General features: G+C 35.0%; 1 protein-coding gene and 1 long non-coding RNA gene across 2 annotated transcripts; one reads left to right on the top strand and one right to left on the bottom strand.

Moving 5' to 3' along the window:
• Positions 1 to 4,071: 4,071 nt before the first annotated feature.
• LOC129922323 (uncharacterized) lies at positions 4,072 to 12,451 on the top strand. The gene is made up of 3 exons (XR_008774299.1): positions 4,072 to 4,253; positions 11,320 to 11,492; positions 11,848 to 12,451. It is a non-coding gene; the product is annotated as an uncharacterized LOC129922323 (long non-coding RNA).
• Positions 5,488 to 20,147, bottom strand: LOC106057350 (angiopoietin-1). Its single transcript, XM_056007889.1, is given in 6 exon segments — positions 5,488 to 6,319; positions 9,071 to 10,048; positions 11,507 to 11,564; positions 12,660 to 12,739; positions 13,033 to 13,503; positions 20,061 to 20,147. Coding segments are annotated over 6 exon segments (2,307 nt in total). The 5' UTR covers positions 20,119 to 20,147; the 3' UTR covers positions 5,488 to 5,657.
• Positions 20,148 to 22,396: the final 2,249 nt, after the last annotated feature.

The raw sequence follows: 22,396 nt of genomic DNA, 5'->3' as shown, positions 1-22,396 counted from the left end.
CCTATAGACCACAAGGTCTGAAAGGGGAACTAGTTAGGCAAGGTTCACATCTAACTTTGCATTCACTTGCACCTATCCTTTGATCTGCTGTACCGTTGGGGCACTACACAAAATCTGTCAACCTTCTTTCTCCATTCTTATCTCTCATTTGTCTTTGATATAATTTTATTTGGATGTTCCTTCTGAAAATATTGAAGCCTGCCTGGGTGGACCACTTCGGGGGCCGATTTTGAGTTTGTGTTTCCACACAAACTGTCTTTGTAATCTTGTTAATTATTCATAAGGTGAAATCGAAATTTAAACAAGTCTGATTGAAAAATATTTTAATTATAGGCATGTAATTAAATATTTTGTTATTTACTATAAAGTCTCTCTTAGTCTCTGGTCTCATTCAGCAGAGAAGAGACCATGAATCATATCATATAAATGTTTGAATGTCTGGTCGGAATTGTGTTGTCCACAATGACACTTCCACTCTCCACGCAAAGAAATGTCAAGTGCCGATACAGTTTGGCATCAGCGGAATCGCAGGTTCTACCAGGGTGAAGCACTGAGTGCTGCAAACCTTCTTAGTGACGCCGGCTCCTACTTTTTCCTCATGGTTATCTCTCCATTCCTTTTTCGTGTTAAGTTATAGCTGAGGGCCCCCGCGTAAACGCTTCAAAGTCCAGCTTAGGCGTCAACATTCCTTGGCTGACATAGAAGAGAGGACCTGGTTGCATGCGACCTCAGAACGAGACAGCTGGAGGTCACTCACGATGGCCGCGGGATACATATTTGAGACCAACAGAAAATTCTCTGCCTTAGACAAACGCAGAAGGCGAAAAAGAAAAAAATCAAAACTACCACCTACTGACTATGGTTATGCTTGCCCTGGATGTGGCAAAATATGTAGTTCACGGCTGGTCTTGCGCAGCCACGGGTTACTGCATTCCTCACTAATCTTACAAGTCTTATCATTATTATTATAGCTAAGGGATGTTCGAACTCAGAATTGTCTTCTCCTAAGTGGCTAGCGTGCGAAGGCTAACGATCTTTTTGTCCGATGCTTAATAATAATTATTATAATAATTTTTTTTTATAAAGCGCTGTTAATAAACAAAATGTAAGCTCAAGGCGCTATAATAGAGCTAAACTAATCTACAAAAGTTTTAATTAAACTGGTAGGTCTTAATGTTTGTCTTTAAAGTAGTGTAGCATATTGTCTATCTGAGATCAATGGGAAGTGAGTTTCAAACCTTTGGGCCTTGCACTGAAAAAGCCCGCAGACCGTAGCTTTTGAGGGAGAAACGTGGCACCACTAGATGCGATAAGTCCATTTAGCGCAGGGCTCTCTGAGGAACATATAGACTGATTAGTTCGCTAAGGTACAAGGGCATCTAATTATTATATATACACTGATGACAAAGTGTGGACACCTTGTAATTTGCGTATAGATTTAAGCACCAGTTATACGCCTTCGCCCCCTCTTTGACCCAGTATCTGAGCCCATTGATGGGATTTTAATTACCGCAAATAATTTCAAAACACTCATCGTCATCATCCATGTACCTATTGGCATTGCTCCATATGCATAAAAAAGATCTGTAAAGAAAAGGGCACAGCTCTAGGCGCACAAGTCAGACAGAAGGACACCTTGGTCATGGCCATATTTCTTTTGTGCTTGCGAATGTTGGAATCTGACTGCAAAACTATAGAGTATAGAGGATCCTTGAATGTAATTGAGATGCCATGATACCACCTGTAATAATTTGGCTTGTCTTTGACATGCAGTATTTCACGTGGCAACGCAGCCCCAGCTGTGACCTACATATTTTGCCACATCCAGGGCAGCTTAACCATTGTCTGCTGGTAATCGATTACATCACCTATTAAGTTCAAAGACTCAAAAAAAACAAAGATTTACTGCTGCATGGGGTAAACGACTGTATAGAAAATACGAAAAACATGCATATATGTGACCCTGCCGGACCAAGTAAAACAAAGGACGTTTGGGCCACGAGGCCTTCCTCAGCTACAAAACAAACAAAAAATAAAAAACAATTAACACAAAATAGTCTTAAGTTAACTTTTCTGCCTCGATAGAGAACAACATCGGACAGATAAGTTAACTTAAGACTATTTTGTGTTAATTGTTTTTTATTTTTTGTTTGTTTTGTAGCTGAGGAAGGCCTCGTGGCCCAAACGTCCTTTGTTTTACTTGGTCCGGCAGGGTCACATATATGCATGTTTTTCGTATTTTCTATCACCTATTAAGACTGCATTATAAAGGAGACAAAACCACAACGGAATTGGGCCCCGAGATGACCTGCTGATCACAGTCGAAGAAAACGCAAAATAAAATTGTATGACCATTTCACAAAGTCCTCACGGTTCCAAAAATCTTCTGTCAGGGAACAGTACCAGAAAAAAGAAGAGGAGGCAGAAAGATACATTGATGGGAAGACAACATATAAAAACATAAACATTTTTAAAAAATTCTACTACAGGTAAAGGACAGAGATGAATGGAGAAAGACAGTCTACAGACTATGGGTTAGGGGAAGGTGAACGATGTACAGAAAGGAAGAGATTCAAAAAAATGTTGACTTACCTAGAGTTGCAGATACTAGAGACACAAGACTCAAGCAAAGAAGTAAATTCTTCATTTTCATCCGATTGGAATGATGAGACGGGAGAGAATTAGACTGTCTTTTATACACATGAAATCCGGATACAAAATGTGCTGACAAAGATTCTGAATAAAGAGGCTGCATCAATCTGATCCATTAGAGGAATCTAGCATTACATCCGTTACCATCCGTTACCTATTTTGCGAAAATGTGTGTTCATAATCTTTCTGGGAAGAAATTTGTTTTTAGATTTTTATTGATTTTTTTTTCACTTTTTATTATCATCTGTATCACAACTTTGTTTGAAGTGTTTATATTTTCATTCATATTTTGTGTCGTCTAATAACTAAGCATTTGCAGTTTCAGAAGTGCTTCAGTTATTACGCACTATAGACACATAGTATTCAATCAAATTTCTTTGAGTTTAACACATTCAAACAAATCAATAAAACAAATATTCCATCTATGAATATAATTCACATTAACCAAAAATACCTTACACAATTTGTAAGGATAATACCATTTTGACTAATTGATAGAAACTAGGATTAACATTAGACACTATCAATAAATGATGAAAAATAATAACGGTTAAATACTAATGACTGATTACCATAAAACTCGATACTAGCAGATGGGGAAAAGTAGCACTGGATAGATCTACATGGAAAGAGAGCATAAAGGAAGGGTCTCGGATTGCAGATGCCATACACTACAGAAGCAGAAAGAAGGGTGAAAATGCAACGGCGCCTGGTGATTACATATGCCCAACCTGCGATCGCAGCTGTGTATCAAGGATTTGACTCTTTAGTCACACAAGAAGTTGATTAGGTAAAAGATCGTCTCTCGAGACGTAAAATACCACAGAGAATATACACATATTATTTCCGACAAGCTGAAATATTGCACAAGTATTTCTTTTACCTGACAAAACATGATTTAATTTAAACAAAATTGGTAATAAATTATTTTTTTTTTGGAAAAGAAATAGTACTAGACTGAAGTGGTAGTATCCAAGGAAAATTTATGCCAAGTTTTATCAACATACGACAATCATGTATACATAAATACATACATATATACAAACATAGACTTATACAAACATACATACATACATACATACATACAAACATACACACACACATACATACATACATACATGCATACATACATACATACATACATACATACATACATACATACACACATACATACATTACATACACACATACATACACACATACATACGCCTTACTTTCTGCTTTATATTATAGATATAGGAGACACGGATGCACTTATTAAATATGAACAATGAGCCAGGAAGAAAACAAAATTGTTGAACAACTTTTATACATGAGGTATATAACCACAAACTTGAAGACAAAATTTAACGGACTTAAATGTAAGCTACAAGGAATTGATAACATCTGTGTGCTGATACGAAAAGGAATTCTTTAAGATCAGACTTTCCGGTACTCCTGCTTATAAAACATCGAATTTCTGTAAGCTGTTCTCATAAATCCAAATCGAAAATGACTTTACTACTACTCAGTTTACAGCTTGTATTTCTACCATCTACTATTTTTCTTAAAAATGTGATCTAATAATACTTCACTGTGTAGTTTATTATGGTAGACAATTGGTAGGTAAATTCCAAATAAGGTTTCTATATTCAGATAAAATAATTACATTGATGTCTCTTTGTTTTTTTTTTTTATTTATGGCTTTAGGTACTTTGTTAAAGAAAATATCAGTATTTACATATGCACAGGTTTGACTGTTTGCGTCAATAATATCTTCTAAGGTTGTTTTTTTTTTGCTTCCTCAACCAACTCACATTCACTAAATAAGTGTTTCTCTGGGTTTTGGTTTTCTTTTTTACAAATTACACAGGTATATTTGGACACTGTTGTAGTTGAGAGTCTTCCTTTTATTGGGGTCAACCCGAAGAATATTCTGTAGGCCACTTCTCGTGTTTTGGGTGTTATGTATTTGTTGTGTAAATGCTTGAATGTGTCTGTCCAGTTGGTTGGTTTAACCCCTAACTCCCTGACCCACTTTATTCTAACTTCTAGCTTTTCTTTCAACTTGTCTCCGAGTATAGTGTACATTGTTTTTGAGTCGTGGTGTCTTGTTTTCATTGCTGGGTAGGATTATATTTTTAGCTTTTAAGAATGTAAAGGATATACTTTGCAGTAAAACTATAAATGGTCATACATATTATGATGTCGAAGCTAATTTTAATATATGTTCCACTTATTAACATACTAAATAAATTTTTCTGTTTAAAAAAAAAGTAATTATTTTGTGTGTGTGTAAATGTAGCAATTAGTATGACTAGTAGTAATTTTAAAAACAAAATGACAAAAAAATCTAAAACCGATTGCATAAATGTTTTAAAAGTATGGTAAATAGTCATCTCGCTTAGTAAATATTTTGATGTCAAATTTTCAAGACCTTTTCTAGTTTACGTGATCTAAACTGGACGGGATAGCGGACGGAAGACGGACAGACAGATTACACAAAACTAATAGCGTCTAATCCCCTTTCGGGGGCCTTAAAAACATTTCATATTATGCGGTAGTGAACCGGTATTATGCGATAACTGAGTAAATTTAAAGTTGCTTCAAGTTTTTGTAAAGATTATCAAAGTTTGGCTTAAATGTTTACGTAAATCAAATATAGATGTAATCTATGTTCTAGTCCTAGATTCAAATGCGTCGTTCTACTTATATTGCTTCGTTTAATGTACACCTGCGTTAGGCTAGTCAATAATTTACACTGGAAAAAGCTTATTGGTTTTAATTTTGTTTCAAAGTCCTCGCTATATTTAAACTTTAACAAACAAAAACTACGCTCATAAAAAAAGACAGTAATTGTAAGTTATTGGTTTCGTTTATTCTTTGATACACATAAACATACAACTGTATAGTTTCTGTTACAATATTAGATATAAAATTACATTTGCTTTTGAGAATAAATTCTACATTCTTGATGTTCCTTAATAATCCAGACTTAACGTTATTTATTTGTATAAGATGTTCGTTTATTCTCTTTCTCTTATCTTCATTTCTGTAAAGGAGACACTGTTAGAATATTGAGTTACACCATACCAGTTCATTCCCTTATTCCCTAATGTACTTCCCCATTTACCGTTCAGATTAGAGTCATGACAACTATGGTACCATCAGGCGCCTGATCTGTCTACTGCACAGTTAACACTCCGATGCTCGTCATTATCACTATCATAAGTGGTAAAGAACTTGTTGTTATGATAAAATAACTGATTACTAGCATTTCCTAAATAGTTTCCTATCTGTAGTTTATATTTCTCAGTCTCACTCAATACTTTAAAGTCTTTATACTGCGCAAAATATTTTGTGTTTTCAAATTCTAAATCTATTCTTAAATCATATTTTCCAGTAGAAGTTAAATTAAAAATGATTTCATTTCCCAGATAAAATTCGCCAATGTTGTAATCTCCAAAGCCGTCACGATACTCCTTCCAGCCTCTATAGAAATCTACTTTTCCGTTGATTCTTCTCTGAAAGATGATCCATCCACCGCCGTCTGTCTTGGTGTCACACATGACCTTTAACCCGGAAATTAACAGCACAATCACGCGGGAGTCAATACTTCTGACTTGACAAGACGCTATGTGTTTATAACCTGTGGTACTTTGTGCGCCATCTGACAATTCTAGGGAAACTAAATTAAAAAAAAAAAGAAACCATAATGTTAAAATTGTCTATAAGAATTAAACTAACATTCACAAAAAAAAAGTTAACTAAGTCTATGTATGAAGATGGTTGCGATGATTTAAAGTGCGATGGATTATGTGTGTCTTTGACTCTTTTAAGTAAGTTTAGCGTCTAGAGACAGCACATAGACATTAGTCATATTCTCTTCAGCCTGTAATTTATATGTCTTTATTGGAAAACCTACTCATGGCAGGAAAAAAAGCTGAATGTCTTCCACCTCCGATACCTAAGACGGATCTTTAAAATTAGGTGGCAAGATAAGATAACCAATGAGGAATTGCTACAAAGAGCAGGGTGCCAGGACATCCGCTCAGTTATCAGCAGCAGACGCCTTGGCTGGCTTGGCCACGTTCGTAGAATGCCAGTAGGTCGACTTCCACAGGACATCCTGTATTGCTATCTAAAAGAAGGCAGGAGAGCCGCTGGTCGCCCACTTTTACTTTATACGGATGTATACAAACGCGACATGAAGATCTTCAAAATCGACACTGGCAACTGGGAAGAGGTGGTACTGGACAGATCCACATGGAGAGAGAGCATAAAGGAAGGGTCACAGATTGCAGATGTCATACACAACAGAAGCAGAAAGAAGGGTGAAAATGCAACGGCGCCTGGTGATTATATATGCCCAACCTGCGATCGCAGCTGTGTATCAAGGATTGGCCTCACACAAGAAGTTGCAAAGGGAAAAGATCGTCTCTCGATCATATTGAAAAAGAGTACTTGAGAAGCAAGGGAGAGTGCCATTGATAACCATTAAAATTAAAAATAAGAGAAAAATGAAAACATATTCTGATATGTTAATCTCTTTAAATGTTTTATTTACAATTAAACAACGCAGACGTAAATAACATGATTTTATTTGTTTTATGTTGGGTTTTTTTTTTTTCGGTAATTCTGCAGGATTTCAAGGGGCAGCCATCTTTGTTACTATTTTGTTATTGTTTATGTTCCAAAGAAATCCCAAGATAGTGTCTTAAAAAATACCAAGAATGAACATTACTTCTGTGTTTTCAAAGCAATGCTATTTTTAGCGGCCCCCGAAAGGGGAAAAGACGCTATTAGTTTTGTGCGAAATGTCTGTCCGTCTGACTGTCTGACCGTCTGTCCGTCCGTCCCGTTTAGATCTCGTAAACTAGAAAAGATATTGAAAATCCGACATCACAATATTTTAGACCATTCAAAGTTCTGATGCAACGGCTACTTTTTTTTCTGAAAGCGAAAAATCTAATTTTTAAAATCAGTTATGCAAGCAGTTTTTTAAAGAGAAAAAGCTAATTAGTAAGCATTATAAGTTAGACCTACTTTACAATGGATAGTGATCTTACTAACTTTATGTTTCTGAATATTTTTTTTGTGGAATCTATTATTATTATACTTAGACGATTTGAATAAGAGATTGAGCCTTTTCAAAACAATTAGATCAATTATAAGACATCAGTTAGGCCAGGGGAGGCGCGGTGGCTGAGCGGTAAAGCGCTTGGCTTTCGAACCGGGGGTGCCGGGTTCGAATCCTGGTTAAGACTGGGATTTTCAACTTTGGAATCTTTGGGCGCCTCTGAGTCCACTCAGCTCTAATGGGTACCTGACATTAGTTGGGGAAAAGTATAGGCGGTTGGTCATTGTGCTGGCTACATGACACCCTCGTTAACCGTAGGCCACAAAAACAGATGAACTTGACATCATCTGCCCTATAGACCACAAGGTCTGAAAGGGGAACTAGTAATGCCAGGTTCACATCTAACTTTACATTCAACTACACCTATCCTTTGATCTGCGGGACCGTTGGGGCACTACACAAGATCTGTTAACCTTCTTTCTCCATTCTTATCTCTCATTTGTCTTTGATATAATTTCATTTGGATGTTCTTTCTGAAAATATTGAAGCCTGCCTGGGTGGACCACTTCGGGGGCCGATTTTGAGTTTGTGTTTCCATACAAACTGTCTTTGTAACCTTGTTTCTTTTAATTTTGACTTGGTGTCAATACCATATGTTTCTCATTGTTCTGTCTTCTTTTTAATTGTTAAATATTGTCTGAATCTATTCTAAATTATTCTGATAATAGAGAATCTAAATTTAACTAGGCCTACAATAAATATCAGCACAGTTTATTACCAAAAATTAATTGACCTTTATTGCCTTTAAGAACCTTGTCATATTAATATATATTCTAGTAATTAGACTAGTTCTAGCAATTAGATTGTGAGTCTAATTAATAGACTTATTAGGACTAGATGATACCGGTATAGCTAGATCTAGCATATTATTTAGCTTCAAAAATAAAAACAACAAAAACCCAAATCAGAGGAGAAAACCCAAGATACTAGATTACAGTCTAAACAATAACAAAGAAGGCTGCCTCTTGAACTCCTGCAGAATTAACTTTTTTTCAAATACACTATATGCCTTTTTTTTTTTTAGCCATCACGCACCCCCCCCCCCTTACAAACGTCTCCTCAGTACCTTGACGTTCGTCGCCGGGATGGGGGTGCTATGACAGTTCGCTTAACCAAATCCCTCTACTTGACTCGGTCAGGAGTAGCTGTTCTTAGTAAGATATCAAGAGTGAGGTCGGTTTAGTCAGCTTTTCACTGGCATTGAAAAATTAAATTAGCTATATATTATGTCTACTTGTCTGTGAATATCTACAAGTTTAAAATATTTATAAAACATTTTTTTTTGGCTGTATACAATACCTTTCTCCACTTCTTGTTTGACTTCTGTCAATGAAGATGACACATTTAAAAAGACTGTCTCCTGAGTTTCTTTGAAGATGCTCATATTTTGTTTATACTCATTGAAGTCTTTTTTAGTGCTCTTACAGTCTTGTTGTATGCTGAAAATAGTTTGTTGTTTAGAGTCTAAATCTTTAGTAATTCGTATAATACTGTGTTCTGTAGCATTCAAATCTTTGTCAATTCTTATAATACTGTGTTCTGTAGCGTTCAAATCTTTGTTAATTCGTATAATACTGTGTTCTGTAGCATTCAAATCTTTGTCAATTCTTATAATACTGTGTTCTGTAGCGTTCAAATCTTTGTCAATTCTTATAATACTGTGTTCTGTAGCGTTCAAATCTTTGTCAATTCTTATAATAGTTTGTTGCTTAGAATCCAGATCTATGTTAAATTGTGTAAACTGTTGTTCCTTGGTATCCAAATCTTTATTAATTCTGATGATGTTCAGTTTTTGATTATCCAAGTCTTGTTTAATGTTTATGATGTTTTGTTGTTTCGAATCCAAATCTGTATTTATTCTTATAAAGTTTTCTTTATAATTATCCAAATCTTTGTTAATTCTTAGGACATTGGTACTCAAGTCCTTTTGAATGCTTTTTATATTTTGTGTATTATCTTGTAGAATTTCTCTGTCATCATTAACTTGTATTAATAATGTGTGCATTACGTTGACCAAATCCTCAAACGTTGGGAGTTTAACTTTAACTGTTACCATCTCGTTCAGTCTCTCAGACCTTCCTTCAGGATCAATGACATGAGCTCCACAGAAGTACTTTCCAGAATCTGAGGATTTCAAATCTCTCCATGTGACACGAAGATATGAATCTTGTAATTTTGTGTCAGAGAGTTCACCTTTAACATTCTTATTACCAAAGTCTTGAATGGCTGTAACAACGAGTTGACCTTTGTTTATAGTAGCGATAACACCATTTGTTTCTGTAAACATATTTTAGAATATAAAATATAAAATAAGACATGCAAACATTGGTAGAAATATGAATATCAATACATGTTGAAAACCACTAATTTCAATTTGTGCTCTAAATTTAATATTGTAATAATGTTTATAAATTCAATGGTTGTAAGTATACATCTAGAAGAAGGGTTTATACATGTGTATAAAGGAATTCCAATAAAAAGACTATACAATTAAAAAGAAATAAATAAAAGCGCCAAATATGTCTGTCAGTCGACGAGACAATATATTTTTTACATTGCTAATTTAAAAAATGAAATATTAATCTCGATTGTTTTTAGAAGGTTTAAACAGTGGCTGCAGTCATGACGGACTCATTCATAAGTAGCTTTATGTCTGGAAGCAATTTTTTTATTCATTTGCAATGACAAAAATACAACTAATTTGAATTGATAGTTTCCACATTAGTTCCTGTGACTTAATGTACAATTTCCTGTGCGCATTGTCCTTAAAGTCCTCAATATTACTGACATCTAAATTTGTTCTCTAGCCCAGCAAACCAAATTATCTTTATCTTTTTTTACGCTGCTTTTGTCTCCATTAAATCTTTCGATTGTCGTTGCCTTTCTAGTATTCTATTTTTATATTTATTCTATTTTAATATGGATATAGGGCAGATGTTGCTAAGGTCGTCAGATTCTGTGGCCCACGTCTTTACGAGGGTCTCATGTGCCCAGCACAAAGACCAACCACCTTTACTTTCCCACCAACTACTGTAAGGTACCCATTAGAGCTGGGTGGACTACGACGCGCCTAAGGTCCCGGAAGTAAAAATTCCAGCCTTCACCAGGATTCAAACTAGGGACTTCAGTTTGGAAGCAAAGCGCCTTACCACTCAGCCACCGCACCTCCTATATATTATAATTGAAAGTAATTATTTACAAACTTATAAACCACATGTAAGCATACGTATCGTATTACATCAATGTAAACGAAAGGTTAAAAGTGGCATATATACAATTAGACTAATTTAACTTGACTAAATTGCGGTGGAGGAGAATATGATCTATAATAAAATAAAATATTTTAAAAAATTGTCTTAAAGTAAAAAGTTTTCATATATAATAAAATACACAAAAAAAAACACATTTTATTTATTTTTTGTATTATATGTTACTGCTAAACGTCTAAATAAGTAAGGAGGCGAGGTGGTTGAATGGTAAACCACTTGGATCTCAAAATAAAGGGTCGGGGCTCGAATTCTGGTGTACACTTGGCTTTTTATTTTCAGGACCTCTAAGTCCACCCAGTACCTGATGTTAATTGAGGAAAAGTAAAGGAGGTTGGTCAGTATGATGGCCACATGAAACCCTCGTTAACCGTGAGCCATAGAAACAGATGGCATTTACTTCATCTACCCTATAGATCGCAAGGTCTGAAAGGAGAATTGTACTGTATTGTAAAGTAAGTATAGTTACCGTGTAATATATACATGAATTCAACTGTATAATTTGTATCTGGATGAAGATTCGAAACCTGTAGATAAAATTATTATTCTCTTTAAATATAGAGTGAGATTATATTGTTTATGTTTTGTATTATAAAAAAATGCTTTACAATAACAATTCAAGAAATTAATAAAGTTAAGTTAATATGCGGAAATGCATTTCATGTATTCCTGTTTGAAATGACTAACTTTCATTAATGTTTGTTTGTTATGAGCTATGCTTCATTTTTGTAATGTTCAAAGTAGGATTTTAATCAAAATGTATTTAAAATGTTAACATTATTACAAGTGATATAAAATTATCATTTACAGTTTTGTTCGGCGTTGTAATACTCAATACTTCAAATACATCACACAATAATGCCACTTCATAGAAATCAAAAAGACATGTAGTGCGATTGATTGATAATCAATTCTAAAAAGACTTTTCTATGAAAGAGATGGATGGGATGTGCTTTGGAACGAGAACTCTGAAAAGAGACGCTCAATAGCACCTTTAAAAAACTGCGAATTCCACACCCATGACTGGGAAATATTAGCCCAGGATCGCTCATCCTAGCTCTGAGTACTATGTATCACTGTTTTAAGCTACGAGACTTCGCCATCACTAAAAATCTAAGAGGATTTAAAAATAGGACCAAATAAGAACCAATATGGAAATTGATCAAATCTACCCGATCAATAGCACCTTAAAAAAACTGCGAATTCCACACTTATGACTGGGAAATATTAGCCCAGGATCGCTCATCCTAGCTCTGAGTACTATGTATCACAGTTTTAAGCTACGAGACTTCGCCATCACTAAAAATCTAAGAGGATTTAAAAATAGGACCAAAATAAGAAGCAATATGGAAATTGATCAAATCTACCCGATCATCGGGTGTAGTAGGCTTATCAATGACAAGATTGGCTACATATATTGTCACTATTTAGATTTTAAAAATAAAAAAATAAAAACTGAACTAACCATTGAGAAGTTTTTTTGTATTCTAGGTCGTTACATGGATTAAATATAACTATTAATTGTTTTAATTGAATTAAAAACATATGACAACATTTTAGATTAAATATTTAGATATATGCAGTGGGCAGAATTTGTAACAGAGAAAAGTAGTCCACTCTACCTGACATGAGCATGTTAAGGTGAATGGCTCAATAAGTTCGTTGATAACTTCAGAGCTTCCAACGAAAGAAAGTTTTGATCCTGAGATATAGAATAATATTAACCTAATAAACATATTTACGATTTTAACGATAGCCGAGTTTATAATACAAATTTCTACGCGTTGTGTTATGAGTATTATTTTTTTAAAAAAATGCATTGATCGCATATACATTATGTATAATGTCTGTAATCTAACTCATACAGAAAACATAATATATTGGTTGGACAACGTTGTCAAACTTCGCATCGTTTTAGTTATGAAATAATAAAAGGAAAAACAAAAAATAAAATTTCAGAATTTTTTATCATTTTCGAAATATCAAAAAACTTACTTTCTGTTTTGTTGTCCGTAATTTCTTCCTTTGTACTAGAGCATTGGTTTTTATCAGCCTGTTTCTTTAAACGCCTTATTTCATCAATCAACGGTGTCGAGATAGTTTCATATTTGACTTCCTTTTTACTGACCACTGAAATATTCGTTACCTTAGCATTGTCTCCAATAACATTACATCTGTATACCCTAGCATCAGACTGAGTTGGCTCTTGAAATGTTAAACTTATATACATATTTCCAAAACCAATTTGAGAACGTTGAAATTGCACATGTTGTGTGAGATTTAAAGTTGCGGCTTCTAAGGCCAATAGCACTACAAACTCTTTACTGTTTTCATTGTATCGACCAAGTGAAAGAAATTTGATAGTATCAATTTGTTGTACTTGATTGTTACTTATAGAACAGTTGATGACAAGTTTTGGTGTCAGCTCTTCTGAAATAACATTGGGCTGGACATCAATTAGAAGTTCTGAAAACAGAAACATTATATTTTAAAAAAAAAATGATAACCATTTCAATAAAACTGTTCTAGTTACGAGAAGTTAAAAAAATACCAAACGCTATAATGTTATCATGTGAGGATTTGACTGAGTGGTTAAGCGCCTGGCTTCCGAAACTAGGGTCCTGGATTCGAATCTCGATGAAGACTAGGTTTTGGAATTTCGGGTTTTTTAGGGCACCCTTAAGTTCACACTATTCAAGTGGCTACTTGATTTTACTTAGGAATGTAAAGGCAACTGGTTGTTTAAATGGAGCGTGGGTCAAAGAAATAGAGGAACTTAATATCGTCTGACCAATAGATCGCAAGGCCTAAAAGGGAAAATTAACTTTAAAATGTTATCATACGGTCAGCACGAAGATTTTGTGATTTGTGTATATACTGGAGAAAGTAAAATTACTTATAGCATGGGACACAATGTGTTACGGGTTATTAGTTTTGGATTTTTTCGATTGAGATATTGAAGATTTTTTTGTTTTCTCTTTCTGTTTGTAGATCAGTGGATGTAATTTCCATTTGAAGTATTGTAAAGTATTTCACTGGATTTTGTTTCGGCGAGAAGACTTTAATCAGAGTGATATCGGCCGGGGAATCAATGAGTTCTATTTTTGTTTGTTTGTTTCATCCCACGTCTAAATAATATATAGGGGAGCGGCAACATTGCGAGAGTTAGCAACAACAAAAATCATAGACTTTAAATATCAAACTTTATATTGTGTTTAGTTTCGATTGTCATTCTGCCCTATCTCTTGTAGATCAAAGACACGCTTTTCAGTAATGCTTCTGGTCCATAATCCAGTTCTCGGAAAGCACAAAGGACGGTTCTTTTTTTTTTTTTTATGTCAGTAATCTTAAAACTCTATCATTGCTTCTTCTCGCTTTTAGGCTGAATGTTTCTTCTATCCAATGTTAAATAGCCAGCTTCGGTGAAGAGTTATATATTGTTACGTGCGCATCTTAGTGTGAATGTGAAATGGTGCGAATGCGTGTTGAAAGTAAGAGGAAGAACCGAAATGGAGGACTATGAACAAGAAAGTGTTTTCAGTGTTAATAAAGATTAAAGTATTTATAAACTGTGATTTGTCGTTTACATGTCTAAAGAGTCTCATCCAATATAAAGACGTAACAAGTGGCGCCCAACGCAAAGGTAAAAACCTACGTATCCCTCTATACACAGTGGATCTGTCAGCAGACAGTAGAGATAGTATAGTCTAGATCTAGAGACAGGAGAACATTCGATTCGATATTATTAGTAATCAACTATGGCGGACAAGGCTGAGGTAGCAGCGTTGAAGGAAGAGGGAAGGTTGTTGGAGCTTGAAGGGGCAGAACTAAGAAAATACGTACAAGAAAGGTTGATGGAGAGGGAGACATTAGCGATGGAAAGAGACAAAGAAAAGGAGAGATTAGATAAGGAGGACAAAAGAGAAAGAGAAAAAGAAAAGGAGAGATTAGATAAGGAGGACAAAAGAGAAAGAGAAAAGGATAAGGAGATAGTAGCAATTGAAAGGGAAAAGAAAAATGAATTAGTCGCCATTGAAAGAGAAAGATTAGCGTTTGAAAAAGAGACAGCAGAGAAAAAGTTAAAAACAGACCAAGGAAAAGAGAATGATAAAAGAAAGAGTGACTCTACAGGGAATAAACTGGCAAAATATAAAGGTTTGATATTCAACGAAGACAAAATGGACATAGACATTTTTTTGAAGAAGTTCGAAATAGAAATGAGAGAACTGGAGTACCCTGAAAACAAATGGACATTCTTATTGTCGAGATCATTTACAGCGGAGGTGCCTTCAAAAATATGTATGAACCAGGGTAACTACAGCATTGTGAAAGATGTTTCTTCTATCCAATGTTAAATAGCCAGTTTCGGTGAAGAGTTATATATTGTTACGTGCGCATCTTAGTGTGAATGTGAAATGGTGCGAATGCGTGTTGAAAGTAAGAGGAAGAACCGAAATGGAGGACTATGAACAAGAAAGTGTTTTCAGTGTTAATAAAGATTAAAGTATTTATAAACTGTGATTTGTCGTTTACATGTCTAAAGAGTCTCATCCAATATAAAGACGTAACAAGTGGCGCCCAACGCAAAGGTAAAAACCTACGTATCCCTCTATACACAGTGGATCTGTCAGCAGACAGTAGAGATAGTATAGTCTAGATCTAGAGACAGGAGAACATTCGATTCGATATTATTAGTAATCAACTATGGCGGACAAGGCTGAGGTAGCAGCGTTGAAGGAAGAGGGAAGGTTGTTGGAGCTTGAAGGGGCAGAACTAAGAAAATACGTACAAGAAAGGTTGATGGAGAGGGAGACATTAGCGATGGAAAGAGACAAAGAAAAGGAGAGATTAGATAAGGAGGACAAAAGAGAAAGAGAAAAAGAAAAGGAGAGATTAGATAAGGAGGACAAAAGAGAAAGAGAAAAGGATAAGGAGATAGTAGCAATTGAAAGGGAAAAGAAAAATGAATTAGTCGCCATTGAAAGAGAAAGATTAGCGTTTGAAAAAGAGACAGCAGAGAAAAAGTTAAAAACAGACCAAGGAAAAGAGAATGATAAAAGAAAGAGTGACTCTACAGGGAATAAACTGGCAAAATATAAAGGTTTGATATTCAACGAAGACAAAATGGACATAGACATTTTTTTGAAGAAGTTCGAAATAGAAATGAGAGAACTGGAGTACCCTGAAAACAAATGGACATTCTTATTGTCGAGATCATTTACAGCGGAGGTGCCTTCAAAAATATGTATGAACCAGGGTAACTACAGCATTGTGAAAGAACAACTACTTCGAACTTTCGGGAAAACAGAAGCTTTCTATCGCCAACAGTTTGTTAATTGTGAGATAGAACCAGAGGATGACCCGCAGACCTTCTTGGACAAAATGAGCAGCCATTTCGATAACTGGATAGAAACCGCTGAGGTAGAAAAAACCTTTGACAGTCTTAAGACATTTCTCATGCTGGACAAAGTGATGTACGAGTGTCAGGAGGAATTAAAAATATTTCTGTTGAAGAGGAAACCGAAATCCATAGAAGACATAGTAAGACTCATAAGAGCTTATAAAGTGGCACATCCCGAGAAGAAATTATCTAGAGGCAGTGATATAGAAGAAATAGTTGCCTTTAACAGAACATGTGAGACACAGAATAACTCTCACAGAACAAGGGAGACACAGGATAGACAGTATAGAAGTGGTACATATGAAAGAGAAAATGATAACCGCAACGGAAGATATCAAGGAAACAGACAGGAATGAAAGGACTGGGAGAAAGGTAGAATAGAGCAAGGCTTATCATTGTCATCTGATACTGGAACATGGGAGATTTTTCAGACATTCGTAGGGAACAAGGCAGCCAAGACCATCAGGGATACAGGAAGCACTATTATTGGAGTGAATAAGAATTTAGTGGAAGACCATGAATATACAGGCGAATCTAGGAAGTGTGTTATGTTTAATGGGAATATTGTACAATTACCGATTGCTAAAGTTAGTAAAGACACACCGTATGTTAAGGGGACAGTGGAAGCTTGTGTTGTAGATCAGGGTGAGATAGATTTAATTATTGGGAATATTCATGGGGTGAAAATATGTTCAGTAAGGGAGATTGAGAATTGGAAGAAATATTATGGGATAAAGTCTACGCGAGGTAGAAATGGGGATGTGGAAGAAGACATAAGATCTCATACACCAGATGACATGGGTAGTAGAGAGCACGAGAAGAAAGAATTAACAGATAAGGTAGAAAGCAATGCAATAGGAATGGGTCCAAATCAAAGTAAAGTAAGGCAATCAGTGGTACAGGGAAAGCGATTTAAACCCACATATAGACATACAAGTCCATACATCTTATGCTTTAATTGTGGGAGAAGGGGGCATATTAGAAGACAGTGTCAACAGTTAATTAGAATTAAGGATTCAAGGTACAATAATGAAGAGGCGTATACGAGAAAAGAGAGGGATATTAGCAGCCTAGAAAACAGTACAGCTAGATCATTCGGTAGTAGGATCACAATGGGACATCATTGCAAAGGAGGGAAGCCGAAAGGATGGCATGTCAATAATGTTAGAATTATATAGATATGATTAGAAAAGGTAGGAATGATGGACACTAATTATTGTTCTATTCTACAATGAATAAATATATGTGCAATGAATTGAATATTGTTGTTACAATATGCATGGAGCAAGATAGACTTTGTTTGTTAACTATTTGATTGCGAATGGAATGATGGTGTTTTGTACAGGCATACAATTATGAGTGGGGAGTTGTATTAATAGAAATATGATTACTTATAGATATATGTTAACAGAAGTGGTTTCAATTGCTCATAATAACAGTTCTTATTGTGATGAATATAATTGTTATTCCATTTTGGAATTGTATTGGTATTAACATGACATTGTGTTTGAGTTTGTTTAGTTATTACATTATGGTTTTATATGTTACCGATTTTTTTAACTTGGAATAGTCTGATAATATATTCAGTGATTTGTATTTTGGACGTTCGATGTGCATCGAACTTGTTAAACAGGGGGGGTGTTACGTGCGCATCTTAGTGTGAATGTGAAATGGTGCGAATGCGTGTTGAAAGTAAGAGGAAGAACCGAAATGGAGGACTATGAACAAGAAAGTGTTTTCAGTGTTAATAAAGATTAAAGTATTTATAAACTGTGATTTGTCGTTTACATGTCTAAAGAGTCTCATCCAATATAAAGACGTAACATATATATTACATTTCACCTCTTTAAAGATGCCCATTCCAAGAGATACAGATTTATGACATAACCGTTAAGGTTTGTCAGTGAGGGTGGGGGGGGGGGGTTGATCGATGAGGGCAAAAAGACAACAAAAAGCTATTCTTAGACGCCCAGAGAGCGAGATGTAGAAATATCTTTATGTGTCACTTTCCTCATTTATAGTTGGTCAGTCTTCTTTTGGGATTATGCCGTATTAAAGTTTTTTGACTTTGTCAATGACCGGTAGCTTTTGATGCCAGGCACTCTACTTTTAAAAGCTACCTAGGTCAATATTCAACACGCCGCTGCATTTCTAAGCCACAAAGGCCACGTTGTGAAGTCAGACTTAAGCTGCATGTTTGTAAGGTTCTGTTTACATATGTCGTCCTCATACTGTGTTGGATAAAATAGGCATGTGAGGATTGCACTGCATAAGGTTCCACTGTGTTTCTTTCATCATTGACGCCATGTGCAAATAAAATCAGACCTTGTTAGTGTTTTTTGTTTACAACTCTTATATCAACTTAATTTCTCGGTCTTTCTGTCTGTCTGTCCATCTGTGTGTCTGGTAAAGTTTGTAAACGTTATTTAACTGACATCCAATCTCGGATCAAGCTGAAATTTTGCACAATTATTTCTTTTACCTGGCAACAGAAAAATTTAAAAAAATAACCCACTAATTATTTAATTTACTATTGGTAAAAAAAATATTTAGTTTGATATCTCAAACAAGGAAAGAAATTCTACTTGACTGAAGGGATGGTATAAGATACATTTTTCATCTTTATAGGTCGCCGCTCTAAAACTGAATTAAACAATATATATCTCTACAATCTACTCTAGTACCACACTAGTAGAGTGGTTGGCACATCGGCCCCCAGGAGGCTTGAGACACGAGTTCTAAGTCATTGTATGCCCTATTGTTTTACAAATTACTGCAAAATCCATCCAAGTATTTCTTCCTTTCTCTCCCCCCCCCCCATTTCCCCAACTGGTTCCAGATAAGTGATAGGATCATAGCGTATTGAGAACGCTAAAAGCATGAAATAGCACAAAAACAATTGGTAAAAGTATTATTAATCGCACAGATTTATTGTTGTTAGTCTAGATCTATTACACATTTAATCACTTGACTGATCCAAACTAATTGATACAATTACACTTCGTATAAAGGTGTTTTTTTTATAAGAAAATATTTTTTTTTAGGTTTTACTTATTTGTTGTTTTTTTCTTTTTTCACTTTAATTCTCTCAAGAAGGCATTGTACTTACTGTTTTTGGCAATCGCCTGAACGGTTTCAGTAAGTTAAGTTCCCCTTTCAGACCTTGCGATCTAACGGTTAACGAGAAGGGTGTCGTCTCTATGTCTCTCTCTCACTTTCTCTCTCTGTCTGTGTGTCTCTCTCTGTCTCTCTCTTTCTATCTCTCTGTCTCTCTCTTTCTTTTTCTCTCTCTCTGTCTCTCTCTGTCTCTATATCTGATTCTCTGTCTTTCTCTGTCTCTCTTTGTCTGTCTCTCTGTCTCTCCCTTTCTCTGTCTCTCTCTGTCCGTGTGTATCTCTGTTTCTCTCTCTGTCTCTCTTTCTCGTTCTCTGTCTCTCCATTTCTCTCTCTTTCTCTGTCTGTGTCTGTGTGTCTCTCTGTTTCTCGCTCTGTATATATATATCAACAAGTCACCAATGACAATAGGCTCGGATTCCCATCAAGCTCTAAATAATAATATTCTGAATTAAGTGTCATAAAAAAAAATACAATATACAGATTAGTAAGGAAAAAATCCACTGACTTGAAGTCGACAAAGAAACTAGAGACGCCCAGAGAGCGAGATGTAATAATAAAGCCATTGTGGTACCAGTCAAAACAGAGGAGAAAATACTAGTTTATATATTTGAAAGACACGTGATAAGCTCATGTCTCAGACTGCAGAAAACTTTCTTATCAACTCAAATTACAACAACATCTCTAAGTCAACATAACGTCCTGGTAGTTAATAGGACAAGCGTGACCAGAGAGAAATCCTTGACCAGTGTGACTTGAACAATAATCAAGAAATATAATAGTCTCTAATGTAATTGGTTGAGATAATTACTTGAACGACAGAAATGGAAACGGAACATTTTTCTTTAAATACGTGTAAATATTACATAGTTGTACGTTTGGATACTTGTTTTGCACGTATTAAAAAGTATTATTTTTTTAATTTCGTAAAACTATGTTTGAATTTCACGTACAAACGCTTGAACTTGGCTTGTATCGGCTACCTATGAAGGGGGCTCGAGGTTCGACACCCGGCTGGGGAAGAGTTATGCTTACTGAGCGCCTTAAGGCAGCACGGAAAACCTTTTCCCAGATACCCCCTACACTGGTCCACAAATAAGATTGGACCATAGAGCTCTGAGCATGCTATAAGCATGAAAGTAGCACTATATAAAAACTATATGAGTATATACACAGTTTTTTTTAGCCATTTCTCGTTCTCCGTTTCAGCTAAAAAATTTGCATAATTATTCATTGAACCTAAAAAAAAACATGAAACAATTTAAGAAACAACATCAGTTAATTATTTTGATTTCCGAATGAGGAAAATAAATGCTATTTAACCCATTAACCCCCAAAACTTTAATACAGCATTAAATTTTTTTTTTATTGGTGAAACTAAGACATTGCAAAAAGAATGTTTGAAAAATTCCATATAGTAAAGATTCTGTGAGATGTACACTGGCAGTGTACGTAGCAGGAAGTGACCCCGTGAGAAAAACTATTAAAAAAATGTTCCCTTACAATCTATAAGTTACAATAGATTAGTTTTAACATTGAAAAAAAAACACAAAACTAAGCACTGACAACCGAAATAGCATAGGCTTTAATTTTTTTTACTATATTATTATAACAATATAGTAAAAGAAAAGCATGATATGTATAACACTATCTGGTACTAGCCAGTACTATCCAGGTATATTTTTTACAACAACAAATAATAATAGGGTAGTGAGATATTCAAAGATCATGTCCATAAAAAAATATTTTAATATTTGAGGTGCAGTTGAACCAAACACACTGAGCATCCACTGTATATTCATATGCTTATATAGTTATGTAATAATCATAAATTCCACTTTTTCCTAGTTCTTTTCATTGGGTCGCAGTCATCCTTTGACATATTTCAAGTTTGTTAGCTTTGATAAAGTCTATAGACTCAATTCCCTTGTTATAATAATCCTTATGTAAGTGAATAAATTATAAAAATTATTATACATAATAAATAGTGGTATCTTACTGGTAAACATAATATGCTATATAATACTTGAACCTAATAGCAAATTGTATGATTCTAATGTCACTGAAGCTCAAACATGTTTTTGTCTAATTTATTTATTTACTATCAGAAATCTGGTTCTCATTTTGATTCTTAATGATGACTTTGTGAACTGTTGATATTTTCTTCCGACGCTAAAAAAATAATATAAATATTTATAATAATTATTATTAGGCTATATTTTTTTTTCACATAACCATACATCAATAAGATTATAATTTGCTAATGTAAGAAATACTATTCTAACCAATCAGTTAAAATACTATAGCCTAAGATAACTGCATAAATAGAAAAAAAAAATCTAGACCAAGAATTATTATGTTATTGTTTGTTTGATTTGTTTGTTTGATAGAGTGATGTGGATATATTTTTATATATTATGTTGTGACAGTTTTTTTTCCCACTTCCCATTCTCGGATCAGGCTAAAATTTACTATTTTTATTTTAACAGTCGATAACCATATACGAATCAATCCAAAGATGGGCGTAGCCAGGGGGGGGGGGAAGGTTTCGGGTTCAACCGTGGGAAAAACGTGTTTCAGTGGCTACGGACGGTGCACCAGCAATGTGTTCAGAGAAGGTTGGTGTTGTTGGATTAATGGTAGAGAAACGGTATCAGCTCAGCTTGGCGGGACCTTTTGCAGCCATACACTGCATTCTGCACCAAGAAGCACTCTGTGGCAAAAGTCTACAAATGAAGAACGTGATGGATGTTGTCGTGAAGACGGTGAACTTCATACGTGCACGGGGTCTCAACCACAGACAGTTTGTGTCATGTCTAGCTGATTTAGAAACGGAATACGGAG

Source organism: Biomphalaria glabrata, chromosome 13, assembly GCF_947242115.1.
Source record: "Biomphalaria glabrata chromosome 13, xgBioGlab47.1, whole genome shotgun sequence".
In the NCBI taxonomy this organism is placed as follows: domain Eukaryota; kingdom Metazoa; phylum Mollusca; class Gastropoda; family Planorbidae; genus Biomphalaria; species Biomphalaria glabrata.
This window is presented reverse-complemented; position numbering and strand designations above follow the sequence as displayed.